Source organism: Cryptomeria japonica, chromosome 3 (genome assembly GCF_030272615.1).
Source record: "Cryptomeria japonica chromosome 3, Sugi_1.0, whole genome shotgun sequence".
In the NCBI taxonomy this organism is placed as follows: Eukaryota; Viridiplantae; Streptophyta; class Pinopsida; order Cupressales; family Cupressaceae; genus Cryptomeria; species Cryptomeria japonica.
In genome coordinates, this window is record NC_081407.1 from 872,328,072 (window position 1) to 872,344,443 (window position 16,372).

The 16,372-nt window shown below is 33.8% G+C and overlaps 1 protein-coding gene across 1 annotated transcript; it reads left to right on the top strand.

Moving 5' to 3' along the window:
• Positions 1-9,072: 9,072 nt before the first annotated feature.
• LOC131076441 (putative germin-like protein 2-2) lies at positions 9,073-9,754 on the top strand. The gene is made up of 2 exons (XM_058013624.2): positions 9,073-9,133; positions 9,225-9,754. The coding sequence occupies exons 1-2, from the start codon at positions 9,073-9,075 to the stop codon at positions 9,752-9,754; spliced, it is 591 nt and encodes a 196-aa protein (XP_057869607.2).
• Positions 9,755-16,372: the final 6,618 nt, after the last annotated feature.

Here is a 16,372-nt window from a genome sequence, read left to right on the forward strand (position 1 = left end):
AGGTGTGGTAAATGGTATATTTTGCTCTGGTGTTTCTAGCTCGGGTATACGCATTTCTGGTATGCGTTGTTCTAGAATGTGTTGCTCAGGTATGTGTTGTTCAAAGTTACGAGTTTCTTCTTCTCTTTGTTGTTCTTGATATGCATATTGTCGAGATCCAGTTTTAAAGATGTTTGTGTCTAAATCTTTGGGAAGTTTAATGCCTTTACTTGTGAGCATGAGTAGGTATTTTTCTTTGTCATTTTCCATGAGCTTTTCTACAAGTTTTTGGAATGAAGGGTTTTCCTGACATTCCTAAAGAAGTGCTTCAAAAATTTCAGGTTCTTCTAAGTGTGGAACTTCAAAAGGATTTGACAATCTTTGATTCATACTAGACTTGGCATGTGTCTCGCTTTGTTGGTTTCTTTGAGAGCGAGTAACAGACATTTTAGTAGAAACTTTCAGTGATGAAAGGGACAAAAGCCTCGTTGATATGTTGTTCAGGGGTGGGTGGTTCTGGTTGAGATGTGTTATAAGTGATACACTCGTCGAGCAAGAATGCTGGATTGATTTTTCCTCCGTGGTTTATGATTTGATTAAAAGTAGACTTTTGACAGTAGGCTCTTGTCTTCAAGGGTTCTTTGTCAAATTCGTTAGATTTGTTTTGGATATAACATTTGACATGATGAAGGAATACCCGATGAGATTTGAAGAGTTGACGATTGATGTATAAAAACTTGTTTCTCTTGATGAACTTGGGAAAACTAGGTTGTTGTTTCTTCAACGTGATGTTACAATAAAGGTTCTTTCTTCTCAGAATATGAGGATTAGTCATACATGAGTGATCAATGGTTTCTTTTAATTTCTTTGGATTCAGTTGATCTTGTTTGAAAAATTTCAAATCTTACTCTATCAAAGTGAAGGTTTAGATGCCCCTTCATGACAAAGTGTGTCAAATGATATGGATAAAAGCATCCCGATATGGAAACTTGATTTGACAACTTGAAAATTTTAAACAAGTGTTTTTGTGAGATAAAATTCGTAAGATGGTAAAGGATTCTGTTGATACTAATGATGAGGTTTCTAGATTATGATAAGATAGACATGTTTTATCATGCGATTCGTTTAGGATTTTACAACGTTTGTTTTGACACAAATTTAGCTCAAGAAATAATCTTAACGGTTTGTTTTGGCTATTTTGTTTTGATGAAAAATGTTGTTGGTAATGAGAGGCTTTTGAAAATGTTTTCAAAAATATCAAAATTCTTCACTGTTTTGCCCTCTGTTTTTATGTTTTTAATAATGCACTAAAACAGAGACTATATGCGCTACAAAATTTACCCCACGCGCTAAAATAATAACCACACGCGCTAGGCTGCCCCCAGACATGCGCTAAAGTTTTGACTGCTCAAAATTATTTTCTATTTGTTTTGAAAAATCTATACGCTACCCTGGGCCTACAACGCTCTAACCTGTGAACCTGATGCGCTAATGTTTAGCCTCCACGCACTAAATTGATGCTTCCACGTGCTAGACTATTTCTATGATGCGCTAAACTATTTCACACTGTTTTGCTTTGAGATGAAATGTTACTGTTTGGAACCAACGCGCTAATTTGATGGTTGGATGCGCTAACAAAAGTTCCTCACGCGCTAAGAAGTTGCTTTTATGCGCTAAACTGCCGTGATTTTTCTTTTGGTTGATTTGTTTTCTTTTTTGCAAATTTTGAATTTTTGTCGTGAATTTTTCCAGTTTGATGGATGATTTTTTGAAGTAGTAAATGGAAGCACAGCACAAAAAGTACAACCATTTTGCCTAATCTAACAAAAAGTGTATGTTCTGCGAAGATGTGTTCAAATCCCCAATGTTTTAATAGGTTTTGATACGAATAATACACTTTAGAAAGACTCTTTATTCAAAGGTCATAAATAACATCATAGCCCACTAGTCTCGATACTCTGTCAGCTCAAACAGCCGTGTCACCCCCTAGAGGGTGCCCATTTTTTTGCCTTTTACCAGAAATTAACCCAAACTGAATCGCTTCACAGTTGAGTAGTTATCTTGGGAGATATATGGTGAGTAATCTTGGGGGAAGATTCTTCCCCACCCTTGCACTATGATGTTATAAATATCTGGTTACTAACTCGGTTCAAAGCTTCTATTTTCTATGGTTCATAATCAGGCTTCCTGTTCGGCCGTCAGTGATAAACTCCCTCAAGAGGCTTCCCAACCTTTAGAACAAAGGCTTTACGTATCTCGAGGATACTGGGGGAAGGCTAATCGCTGCGCGCAACCGTTGAAAAGGACTTTCATCACTTTCCACGTTTGATTATAGTGGGTTGAAATTCTTGGCGTCAAAGTCATTCCCCACTTAGGTCGTTCCCTTCACACTGGCCATAAACGGCTTTAAGAGTTGATTTCAACTCCTCGAGAAGGTAGGCCTGCTAAAGGATTTATGCTTGAAATACAAAAATCTTTAAGAGTGGTCTAGATATTTTATCACCCAGTTAAGGGGAGAGCATGTTCCTTCCACTTTCGAGACAAGGCAATCAAGTTGTTCTTTTTACCTTTCAATTCAGTGATTTTCTAATCTCTACTTGGAGATGTTGCTCCAACAAGCATGATGTTCTTTTAACCTTTCATAGCAAAGTGTGTTTTTCCAAAACTTTTGAAAAATAAGCCTAGTCAACAAAGTAAATCGTGATTCTGGTCAACAAAATTAAAGTCAATAGGGGAAAGTTTTCCCTCTTTGCTTTGCACAAAATGAAGATGAGGTTCTTTTTACTTTGCAAAATGAAGTGAATCCTTTTAAACACCAAAGGAAGGTGAGGTTTGTTTTAAGCTTTACAGAAAGTAAATTTGCTTGTTCTTTTTAGAGCTTCCAAAAGAAGTGTTTTTCCTAACTTACAGGAATGAAAGGTTTGCTTTGTTGTGTCTTTTTAACATGCAAGAAAGAAAGATGAAATCTTTTTACTAACTTTGAAAGAAAGCAAAGAAAACGAGACTGATCTCCTTTGTTCCTACATAAAATGTTAGAACCTGCACACAGTCAGTTAGTAGAAAGAAAATCAAATCATCATGGTGGGCTTCACAAGCCTAATTTTTATCTTTCGGTTACAAATTATATTCTATCTGTGATGTGCTACATAAAAGACTGTACGCGCTACAATATAACCTAGATGCACTAAAATAATGTCTCAATGCGCTACACTATTTTTTGGATGTGCTACTCTATGCGCCGAAAGCGCTGCTCTATTTTTCTCCCGCGCCGAGACCTACAGTAAAATTAGTGATTTGATGCGCTAATATATAAACTTCATGCACTAGATGATGGACTCCACGCGCTAAACAGTGAACTGGATGCGCTATCTAACAGACCGGATGCGCCAAACTATTTTTTAGATGCGCTACTCTATTTTTCTCCCACGTTGATACCTACAGGAAAAGATTAGTGGAAGTCTCGCACTAAAGAAAGGACTTCACACGCTAGAGTATAAACCCCACGTGCTAAACAGTAAACGAGATGCGCTAGACTGTTAATTGGATGCGCTAGGGAATGTTTCCCACGCGCTCATTCCTATTTCCTGTGGACTTGCAAAAGTGGTTGAATTCAAAAACCGATTTGATATATGGGGTAGAGCCCCACAGTGGGCGACAAAAATGTATGCAGGAAAAGCGGGTCGATGGAACTCAATATGTGAAAATGTTCCAAAATACTTGTCCACACACACACAGGACTTCTTGGTGCAAGCTATTGAGTAATGAAGTATAACTCAGCTTCCCAAGGTGGGTCCCATGGTTCTCTATCTTACAATGTCCCTCAAACCAATATTTTTGCTCTCAGATCATTGAGCAAAATGGTTTAGGGATGGCAAATGCAAGAACGAGGGATGCTTTGATAGATTTACTATGAGATGCATCCTAAGCTATGCATGCTCTTAAAATGTAATAAACTAGATTATAAGATGACAAGGTTAGTACAAATACTATCCTAACATGATATATTAGTCTATGATTGAGCTAAATGATAAAGAAAGTATTATAAGCATGCATATTTAGACTAATTCCTGATTTCAAAGAGGCTAAAATGATGAGCATAAAACTAATATATGAAAGCTTGAATGTATTTGGGCATAAGTGTGATACTACAAATTTGGAGGATGATTTAAAATGGAGGAATGAGAGCTCTATTTATAGCAAAAACAGGGCAATGGATGTTTAGGATTGAAAGAGTTGATCAAGGGTTGAGTTTGAAAGTTGGGGATCCATGTTTGCAATTTGCACCAATGAAATGGTGACAAGTGTCAACATAAGGTTGGGTTGAGAAAACGGGTTGGAGGCATTAAATGCCTGAGAAGACCTCATGGTTATCTAGAGATAAGGGTTAAGCTTAAGTTAGGCTTACCCATTGGATTAAGAGTTAATCCAAGGATAAACCCTTGTGCAAATGATTAAGAGATAATCATGGTCAAAGCATTAAAGGCTTGATGAGACCCTTGGGTTGGATGAAGGTTGAGTTAAAATAAATTTTTTAACCATGTAAGAGGGTTTCAGTTAACCATTAATGGTTATGAAGACTTTGGGGAATTAAGTGGTTGAAGACTTGAAGCCTTTAATGGCTATCAAAGGCTTTTAGGATTTGAGAAGTGACCTCCCTTTGCCTAGGGATGTGACAAAGTTTAGAAGATGGGTTAGGCTAATTAGAAACGATTAGAAGAATCTAGAAGAATTTAGGAAGGGGTTTAAGAAGCAAGTGGGAAATGTATGAGAATGCAAGTGGATGGAGGGACAATAGGATTTAATTGAATTTAATGAATTTCATTCAATTTGGTTGTAGTTAAATAAATTAGATTTATTTAATTTAGGATAACTATTTAATTAAATTTGAATTTAATTAAAAGTGGATAGGGGGGATTTAATTGAATAAAATGATTTATTCATTAAATGGGTATAGTGAATTTAATTTAAATAAATTGAGTAATTTACTTAATTAAATAGAGGAATACGGGTAATTTAGTTAAATTGGATTTAATTAAATAGAGAAATGAACATAAAATATTTATTTAGGAAAATGGTCATTTTTATACGTCTACAGTTCTTCCATTAAAAATTTTAAGTCAAATTTTTCAAAGCACCAAAAAAAAAAAAAAAACGATAAATGTCACATACAACCTTACTAATCTAAAAAAACGCAAGCATTGTTCTGATAAAAGAAAAATGTAAAAGAAAATTAAAAAACTTGAAAATGTTCATTCTACATGTGCAAATGCGAGGTGAAAGTGAAATGTCTCTCCTCAAATATGAATTCAGCGAAAAACACAGAGCCAATCACCTCCACTTGAGGAAGAAACTGTGCTGAAGAACACCGTGCAGATAAATACTCTGATTGCAGAACACCCATGTGGAAATTAAAATATTCTGATTGTAGAATTGAATCGATGCAATTGAAGAGAGGTGAATGTGAGTCCTCTATATGCAGTGGTAAAGTCAATCCTTTCAACTTTCTTTGCTAAAGAAATAGTATTGAATGTGTTTGAAGCATGCATCCTAATGCCTGCAAAGAATCTTCTTGGACCATGATAGCTTGGATGGTGACAATTCAGTAACATTTGCTCTTCCACTTCAACAATAAAATATAACATTCGCTTTTCCACTTTGCCAACTAAGTGATTTCCAAATATAGCATTAGTGAATTCATATTTTATTAGGTTGTTGAATGTGTGATTGTAATTGCCAGATTGTCTATTGCGTTTGACATTCTCCACTTTGCATTTTACATTCGTAAGTGCAGCTAAAGAAATGTACATAGATGGCTAAGGAGTGGAATAGATGGAAGAATACGAACCACTTCTTTTTTCTTACACCGTTACTGGTGATGACCCCTATATGATGCCATTGTAGGTTATGCCTCTCGGCGTAATTACAAGGAATGGATCTCATCATCTAAGATGTGAAACTAGCAGATGGATGGTGCCCAAAGAACACAGGGAAGAAAGGATGTGCATTTTTTGCAGCAATGGGGCTTTAGAAATAGAATGACATTTCATCAAGTAGTGTGCAACATATGAAGATATTCAAAGTCAATTTGATAATGGCTTAAAGGTGGATGGTTTGAATGAGTTGTTTGAAGACACAAGGAATCGCAAAATAGTGAGTTTCTTACTCAAGATTCATAATAAAAGAATCAACATGAAAAAGAACTTGGAAATGAGTTAATTTGGTGCATCTTTTGGTCCCTTAGACTGTTGGGTCTCATAGACATCAATAAAATCCCTTCATTCATTCATTTGATGCTCCCCCTTAAGACTTGGATGTACATTGAGAAAAGGACAAGTGACACGATCATGGGGATTTGTGGATCTACCCAAACTCTGACTCATTAAGAGTGCTTGAGTAATAAGTTGCCATGTGGACAAGTGGACTACCACATCAGATAGAATAAAAAAAGAACAATAGGATCCACCAATAACAAGTAACATATCGCACAAACACACACCATTGCAACTTTTACGATGCATACTTAACATTTGTACGTGATAGTGCCAAACCACATCACACATTGACACGGTCCAGCAATGCAAGCTGGATGTGAGTCATCATTTTACTCCCTATGCTCACGTGAAGAAATTAAGAGCATGGCATCTAGCATTGACCAGGACAACGTGCGGGTACCACAACATAATCCAAGACTTAGTCAAAGTTAAAAGAATTTAAGGTGACTAGGATAGATGGTAAGGCTATGAAACTGGATCTGATATGATCACAACATAAAGGGCACATGATATAGCTTAAATGATTGGATATGAGTCGAAGCTATTCAACATAGAAATATAAAAAAGCATCTACGACCAACCTATATTATTTGTTGTTCAAAATCATAATAAATGTTACAAACACTAAAATATAAAAGTTGCAACACTATACAATTTCGAGCATTATAAATACATAATAACTCTATACTTATTGAAATCTAGTTTGTATTAACTTGAATATAATTATGCTGAGAAGTGTCGCTAGTGAGATAAGGGTTGAGAGGACCTGTGTAAAGAAATTGGATCTGTCATTTCAAATGACGCCTATACAGTTTGTGCTGCCCTTTGTCATCATCATCGGCGCAGACAATAAACACAATTATCAAAGAAGCCAAGAAAACAAATACATACAAAATGTAACAGATGAAAGATGATGAGCAATGGGCACGTAACTAATCACAACATTTTTTTGCTCTTACGTCTTTCTTCTATCAATGCACAATCAATATTTGTTCTCTCTTTTCACAATCAATGTTTGATTTTTTAAGTTTATGGCATCTTGAATCTTGATCTGAAGCTAACCAAACATTTTTAACAGATGTGAATCCTTCTAATTCTCTAGCTATTCGTTCGATACTTCTGCTATCTCTCTTGAATATAAAGCAGTGTTTCTACTCTTAAGGTTTTTCTTTTACGACACTTTAAATCCTAATTTTGCTTACTAACTTTGATCAAATGAATTGATGAAGCGTGTCTTTTTTATTGTACTTATAGAAGAGGCATTTGATGTGCGAGGTCTATATTTCAACGCACGTAATTTCATGTTTAGTATTTCAATAGAGATTTAAGTTGTTTTGCATTTGCATATCCTCAATTCCCTTCAGTGTATGGAGCGAATTCACTGGGCCATACAATTCGGAAATGTGCAAAATCTAGAACTAAGTGATACCCATAACTCGAATACCAAAAGCAGCATTGCCAATGTTTAGTCATCTCTACTTTTTGACATAGTGACATTTTTAACTTTGTGCTTTAACATTCAAATCATGCATTAAAAAAATGAAAAATACTATTCTCCTTTTGGCCCTGATTCGCTATGTAACATTTGATGCATTTTGTCTTTTTGCATTAATTCTGGTTCCACTTTGAATTTTTTAAAATTGCACATTTTGATGCTTTCCTATACATCGGTGAAATTGATTAAATTTTCTATTATACTATTAATTTATGAGGCTATCAATGTCGTCGATGAGATTTTGAGCCTTTTCAATAAATAGTGTGGCAGCCCTTTTTGCAGGCATTGCTAGGTCACTGATCCACCATTGCTAATGCCACACAAATTCTTAAGAGTTTTAATATTGTTTCCTTGCTACTAGCTATTTCTCATTTCATTTTAGGCATAATAACATATGTTATTTCAAATTACATAGTCTTCCGACCTTCTTACAATCAGTGTGCTTTTGGGCACATTATATCTAAAGTTTTAATTGAGCCTAATTCTAAATATATAGTTTCTTTATTAAGGTTTTATTAAGGTTTTAGTTTACCGTATGAAAGTTATTGTCTCATCTTAGGATTCTATTATAATATGTAAAAATAACAATCAATCATTCAAAACAAATTAAAATAGAATGAAACTTTTACTATAACTTATCGCCACCTCCTTACAAGTCAATTTTTTTTAATTAATTTGTAACCTTGAGAATGAATTCAATTAAAATACTAAGATGAATGATTTAAAACTACTTCAATTGATCTCAAATATATTGCTCTTTTCATCTCTACTCTTGGGATGCCCAACATGGTTTCTTCCTTGTACTGCAAACTATTTTTGCCGTTTTAATCCTACCTGCTGGTTGATTGCCTTTCCTTCCAGCTTCGTTCTGTTTTTGCCAACTTTTCTGGAGTGCCTGCGTGTATTCGTTAAATATGAACTCTCTAATTAAGGATGTTTTTCTAAATCGTTTTGGTCATTATCTCTTGCTTCAAAATGCCACCTCCTGATTCTTGTCGTTTGTTCTGCTTGCTTTCTTTTTATCTTTTATTTGGTTCTTTATGTTCATTTGTCTGATTCTCCTTAGCTTGGGCAGGGTTTATGACCTTGGCCGCCTATGGTCATGCTTAATTGATATTGAAAGGCTTTACGCGGTATTGCCGACGTGACTTTGAATCTCTCCATCACAACTTTAACTATATAATGTTAAATCAGCGTTTGCAATTCAATGACATTCAATTCTCCGTGTTTTCTCAGTTGATATCATCTTCTTGAGAAAAATGACAGGCTACTTGCGCTTGAGCTCAATTTTTCTGTGTATTTATATGTTGTTGCAGCGACCGCATAATGGGAGGTGATCCTGATTCCTTGCAAGATTTCTGTGTTAATGCAGATAGGCAAGGCCAAGGTAAAGTTTAATGCATGGAATTTCGTTTTTTTGTTTTGTTTTACCTCTTTATGTACATGTAAGAGTACTAAACAAATATGAATATGAACAGTTTCGGTGAATGGCTTCTCTTGCAAGGACCCCAAAATGGTTTCAGCAGCTGACTTCTTCTTCGAAGGGCTGCGACGAGGGGACACAAACAACGCCGTAGGGTCTAACGTAACAGCAGCCAACGTTAACCAGATTGCAGGGTTAAACACTCTGGGAATATCGTTGGTCCGCATAGACTACGCTATGGATGGAATTAATCCTCCTCACACCCATCCAGGAGCCACAGAAATCTTGGTTTTAATTAAAGGCCAACTGCTAGTGGGATTCATCGAGACAATAAACAAGTTCCACAGCAAGGTGTTCAAGAAAGGAGACGTATTTGTGTTTCCCAAGGGATTACTACATTTCCAACAAAATTTGGGGGAGAGAAACGCAGTGGCCATCGCTGGGTTGAGCAGCCAGAATCCTGGAGTTCAGGTTACTGCCAATTCTCTGTTTGGGGCAAATCCTGCCATCCCAGATGGTGTATTGACCAAGGCCTTCCGCAGCGACAAAACACTTGTTGATTTCATTCAGGGAAAGTTCATGTAGTAGCTTCCTATTAGGATTCCTTATTCATCATTCCCAATTTTTTTTAAAATGGAAGAACTGGCCAGGCAGGCTATTTAAATAAGAATGATAATAATAATTTTTTTTGGTTATATGTGGTTCAATATTCTTTAGAAGCTAGTATATGTTATGGCTTCAATATTGCAATTATTTGGCAAGTTAAAACAACTATAAATCAAATAACATTCAATCATTTCAAAGTTAGTATATAAAGGCTAAAAGACTGTCGGAATGATTTTCATTTTAGTTTTTTTTAACAATTTATTTTCGTTGAAAAATAAAGAGTAGATAAGATGAATGTGAAACAAATTTAAAGATTCCAAAAATAAACAAGATACATAACACTAGATTTATAGTGGTTGGCCAATATGATTGCATCCACTTTCAAGCAAGAGAAAGCTTTTATTAGTATCACTAATATGATTATATATATAGATGCATATTACATTATCCACTTAAATCTGACAGTCTTTCAAGAAGAAATAAAGAGGCAATTGGGAGAGGGAAAGGACAAAGAAGTTGGATGGTCCAAGTTGGTTAGACTTCACACCCAACAATCTCCTATTTGAAGACCAACCCATATAGCCATGAACAACGATATCCCCTACATTTCTTTTCTTAATGTCATTTTATAACTATGCCAAAAAAGGCTTTGCAAGACTTAAGCTTCTCCAAATTTTGTTCAAGAAGACTTAAGATTAGTCTTAATGCCACTCTATTTATATCTGTTCGGGTGTGCTTATAGTTTTTTCATGTTTGATAGAATTCTTCAAGTTCAATGGCATTTTGATATCAATTTGTAAGGATGCTAATTTAGTCATTTGTGTTCTTTTTATGTTCTTGTTTACTCGAGTTTGAAGCAAATATTGGTTTCACTTTTTGTTTCAAATTTAGATAACAGGAATTTTCTTAACTTTTTAATTATCAATTACTTGTTTCCAAAAAATAAAAAATAGAAGAGTTATATCTGTGACTATGTATTAACTTCAAATACATGTTGGTATGTGTCTAGCATATCCCCTTAGGATTCGTGACTTGGGTTAACAACCTCCTATGAGATCCTTAGTTGGGATGGTACTGGTCTCTTGAATAAATGTATTTTTTGGGAGAAATTGAAAATCAACTATCTTTAAGTGGTACCAAAGTTGGGTCACAAATTCAAATCCCTTTATATAACATTGAGGAGGAGATTTTTTGGTATATGCCTGGCTCAATTTAGAAGTGGATGTTTTTCTTGTGCAGACTCTGAATTTATTTTGCATGTCATTTTATACTAACAATGTTCTATGCTCATTTGATCTTCTTAATTGTATTAAAAAAAATTGTTTGGCCTCAAAAGTTGACACTCATATTTACAAGCATTCAGAGTTGCATGCTTATGTTGTGGTGCATAATATAGTTTTTTTTTTATATATAAATATATCACTAAATGCGGCAATGTATTGAATGCGTAATAGCTTATATTTGAATCACAATAACTCATTATACTTTTTTTATTTTGAATCATTTTATCAAGGATGTCAAATTAAACTTTTGGTGTGGATATACATTTAAAAATATTTTAGGAGACAACATAGGGTTGATTAATTAAAGCTTTTTAATATCCAGATGATAGTTGAGGATTGTTTTTAATTTTTTAATCTTTAGTCAATAGGCTTTAGATGTGCGATTTTTAGTGCGGAGAGATCATTTTTTCCTTGGAAAAATGTCACCCTGCTAGGCTATTAACTCTAGAACTAGATAATAATATCCTCTTTCAAACCCTTATGATATTTTGTCAAGCTTGTAGTATTTGATTATACATTGATAGGAAAAACACATTGACATTCACAAGGATTCTAAAATAATTGTTAGCTGATTCGCATTCATTGAGATGAGCATGTCTTCAATTATGTTGGATGCAAGTATAAATGTGACAATTCTTAAATATACATGCACTGAGAAATCCCTATATTTCACTCCTTATGTCTTCTCCTATGTATTTAATTCATTTGAATTGGCATTATTTTCTATATGAACATCATACCAAACTATGAATGTTTATACGTAAACAACTGATTATCAAAATGTAAAATGGACAACATCCATTAAAATATTTGATTTTTATTTTACATTTATAAAAATTAAGATCATGACTAAGGTAAACCTCACAAATATTACACAACTTAAGATAAGTGTAATGTTAGGCAAAATACCCTAGAGAAATAAACCAGAATCTACTAGCAAAAATGAGATAATATTTTTTGGTTTATTAATCTTCATAACAATTCAAATACTGACATCTAGAGCACAACATTACTACCATTGAACATCATTGCATCATTAAATATATACACAAATACATAAACATAAACATGAACCATACTACGCAAGTGGAATAACCATTTACTCAATAACTTAGCTCCATAATTAAAACATTCAATGTATAACCCTTCCCTAGGGTATGTCAATGTCACTACTTGACATATAACCAACATATCACTTAACCATTTAGACTTCATAATATAAGCATACATTCTATCCACTTACCTTCCATCCAGTTATATCAAATCTTTAACACATAAGCATAATCTAATCGCATAACATGTCCTTTGACACTATTAGAAATCAACAAATCACACACTCATAATATCCATTATTTCATACACTATGAAGGCAACATAAGTAACATAGTAATTTTCTTTAATAATATTAGAGCATTCTTAAAAATTCAACACTAATTTTCTATGACAAAAAGATTTCTCTTTTATATACAAGATCCTTCACACCTAAATGATTTCCATTACCATAACCAGATTTATAACATCAACTACTACCTTTCCAGTTTAAATTTTGTAAGCTAATACATATACACATTCATCATACAATTTCAACACAATTGTTGGGAAAATGGTGTTGTACACCTTTCATAATAATATTTCATTGTTGTATTATTTTATTATTATGTGAGGTGGACTTGGAATTATATTATAATATCATATTGTATTATTGCACCTAGGAGCACCTAGATGGACGTGCAACATGTAGAGATTCCCTTGAAATATGAACTTGTAACCACTTGATGAGTTGCATTGACACATTGGTATTATTATATATTGTATTTATTTAATATTGGGGAATGTAATTATGATGAAGTACCCAATATTAAATGTGGGTCAAGGGTAGGTACGAAAAATATTATATTTTATTGTCAGATGGTTTTGGGCACATGGTTTTGATGAAATACCACTTGGTGGTTTTGTGGTTGCTTGTCTCTATAAAAGAACCACAAGGATAGTTGTTTGGGTTAGCCAAGTTAGCATTTGTGAAGGAGGAAGCATGGCATGGGATGTGTAGATTCATGCTTGGTCACATGGAGTTCTTGGTTATGGCTAGGTTTTCGAAGGCTTTCCATAGTGGTATTGTAATGGACGCATTGTTGATAATACATGGTAGATGATTCTTTTGGAGGATAGGTTTTTCCCTCATGAGGGCTTTTCAAGGATATTTTTGTGTCACATTTTCATGGGTATGTTCTCTATTCCTTACATATGGTTTCTATGTGTTGATTTGGTTAATATCTATAATGGGTTATGTGGAAATTATCGTAAAGATGGATGTAGGTTTCCTTACAAACATATGATTGTACAAATACTACTCTTCCTTTCACTATGAACTATAGTCTATATTTACATATTGGATATAACATTGAAAACATTTCCTTCCTTGAATTGAGTGCTACCATTACCTTGATTACTTTACAAGAATTATATTCAAGACCCTCATACTTTTGTCATTTAATTGGTTCAATAGGTTTATGTATTCCTCATCTACTGCTCCCCAATCCTTCACCTTCATAACCCATCATGTCTATCATCTTGAAATGAATACTCTTTTCTCTTTTCAAACCAACTTGTTTTCTTCTGCTTCAAATTATAAAACCCATCATCTTAAGCTTATCTTTCTATGACTACATCTCACTTACTAGATTCATCCTCCAAAGAATAATCCAAATCATATGAGATGGAACACATTTTTGGCTTTGACTTTAGGTAGTCATTTTCCTTTTGTAACTTCTCATTTTTTTCACTCTTTGATATTTCATTCTTGTGTAACTTTGTTTCTCTTCCCTTATCCTTAGCATTTCTTTCAATTCCTTATTTTTTTTCTTTGGATCTCAACACACAATTCCATACTTTCTTTTGTTCTACAATAATTCCTTTGACATCCTTTTCGTTCTGTAGCTCCTCTTCTAATTTCTCATTTTTCTTTTTCACATTCCTCAATTCTTCTCACAAAGTACATATCAAATGGTGATTTTCCTTATTTGCTATTTTTCTAATCTTCCTCATTGCATTAAATTATAATAATTTCAAATTGTGATATATTACCAAGATCACTTCACATCTTCAAGAACACACAAAGGATACAATAACTAGCTTTGATACTATTTGATGCTATCAAGGTAAAAGGGTTCATAATAGATAATTGAACCATGCATCCTTAACCTTTTGAAACACATCCATAGCATAAAATAGAAACAACATACAAAGAAAAATACTCACATAGAGATAAAAAACCATAATTATCCTAGGAAAACCCTCATATGGAGAAACCAAAACTCAAAAGATTCATCTTTATTATATTAGATCTTATAACTTATTTCATCTGCCACTAGGGATTCTAACATGCTAGATCATAGCCTAGAATCATAATAATCTCATGCATCAATGCCAATGCAACATCACCTCTAGAGACATATGTAGCTCCTCCAGAACCAATTTCTACCCTTAGATATGTTAAACACTTACTTGCCCTCCTATTTGGGACCTCCTCTTCATTCTTCATTACCATCTAAAGATCACAAACATTTCTTATATACCATCTACACTCCCTTAAGTTGATTTTCATTAACCATAGGTCAGCCTTAAACACCAAGTCTTATGTAACATGTACCCCTCCCCTTGGTCATAAATCATACTCAGACCTAAAATAATATCACATAATTTTTAATACATACTCTACTAACCCTAATTCAATTTCGCACATTTCCTCTTTCTAGTGCATGCTTCCCTTCTCTAGTGTACACTTCCCTTATTTAGTGCATCATAGAATTGAAATAACTCTAAGTCAGCCAACTCACTACAAAGCTACTTTCCCACTTCAAACATCTTGGCCCTTAAATATCCACTTCATAAACCCTATAATCTAACTAAATAGCTATATACATACTCCCCTTCAAAAATACAAATCCCAACTCTCAAATATGGTAGTGGTATTGTGCAACACCCCTCACTATAACTCGATTCCCTATAACAATTGGTCATCCAAATCTTCCTTCACTCATGCATTAGTGTTGTGCTCACAACCTCAAAATATTAATCTATGATAATGATGACTAGATATTCATAATTTTAAATCATTACTTTAACAAATAGAAAAAGGACCCATGACTATCAAAAGTAAAAATGTTGTTCCGAGGATACCAAACATCATAGCTAAGAGGAAATTTCAATAAAACATAAAGGTACATGGTCATTACAAAAGAGATACCTTGAATATGACAATTCATGATAAAGGATATGAAAAGAAAGAAATACATTAAGATAATAATGTCTTAAGGAATGGTGATTGTTATAGATGGAGGTATAGAAGGACAATACATAGTTCATGGTCATGTGAAAGAACAATGGAAATCCATGAACCCAATGTCCATAAGAGACTAAGGAACACTTAAAAGTATAAATTTGAAATGAAATCCTAAAATTTATTTTAAAAACAAAACAAAAAATTTAATTCTACACAAAAAAAAAATAAAAAATCATACATGGATAGTTAGCAAGAGGTGTTGAAAAAATTCAGTTTGGATGAGGATTAGTTCAACTTTCTTCAAGCAATCTCGAATGGACAATTTTTGTTGTTGTTGGGATTGAGTGATTTTCTTAACAATTATTTTTGCAATGTTGCAACCAAAATACCTCTAGTAAAAAGTGTACTTCCCCTGGGGCTACCCTACCAAGCACATATGGTTTCTATTGAAACCCCCTCATTTGAAAGGCTTTCAAATAGATTGTGTTTGACCAACAATTTTTTATTAGCCTAAAATTTGAAATGACTTTTTATGTTTACCCGTTTATTGATCATATTTTAGAACCTTTTTTGTTTTTAATAGAGGAGATAATTGTGTAAGCTAGTTTACTCCTTTTAGTGAAACCTTGAGTAATTCTATGTCAATGATATGTGATATTTTAATTCTTGTACTCCATCTTTATGTGGTAATAAACACCTTTTGTGATGCAAGAGTATCCCAAGTCAAAAATAATTCAAAATTTTAAAAGTTGTTGGAAAGAGGGGGTCAAAGAACTTATTTTGTCAAAGTAAATTTTCTTATAAAAAGGTTTTGAGGGGTACCTGAAACATTGAACAACAAGTTTTGAAGGGACCCAAAATCCTCATATTTTGTATGGATTCACAACCTACTCACAAAAGAACATTGCAACAAAATTTTAACTCAAGCAACTAGCAGCTAACCCACAACCATATAGGACAATCTAAGCATGAAAGAATAGGTTGTAAAATAATAAGGATGAAAAAATCAAACTAAAATTCTTTAAAAAATAT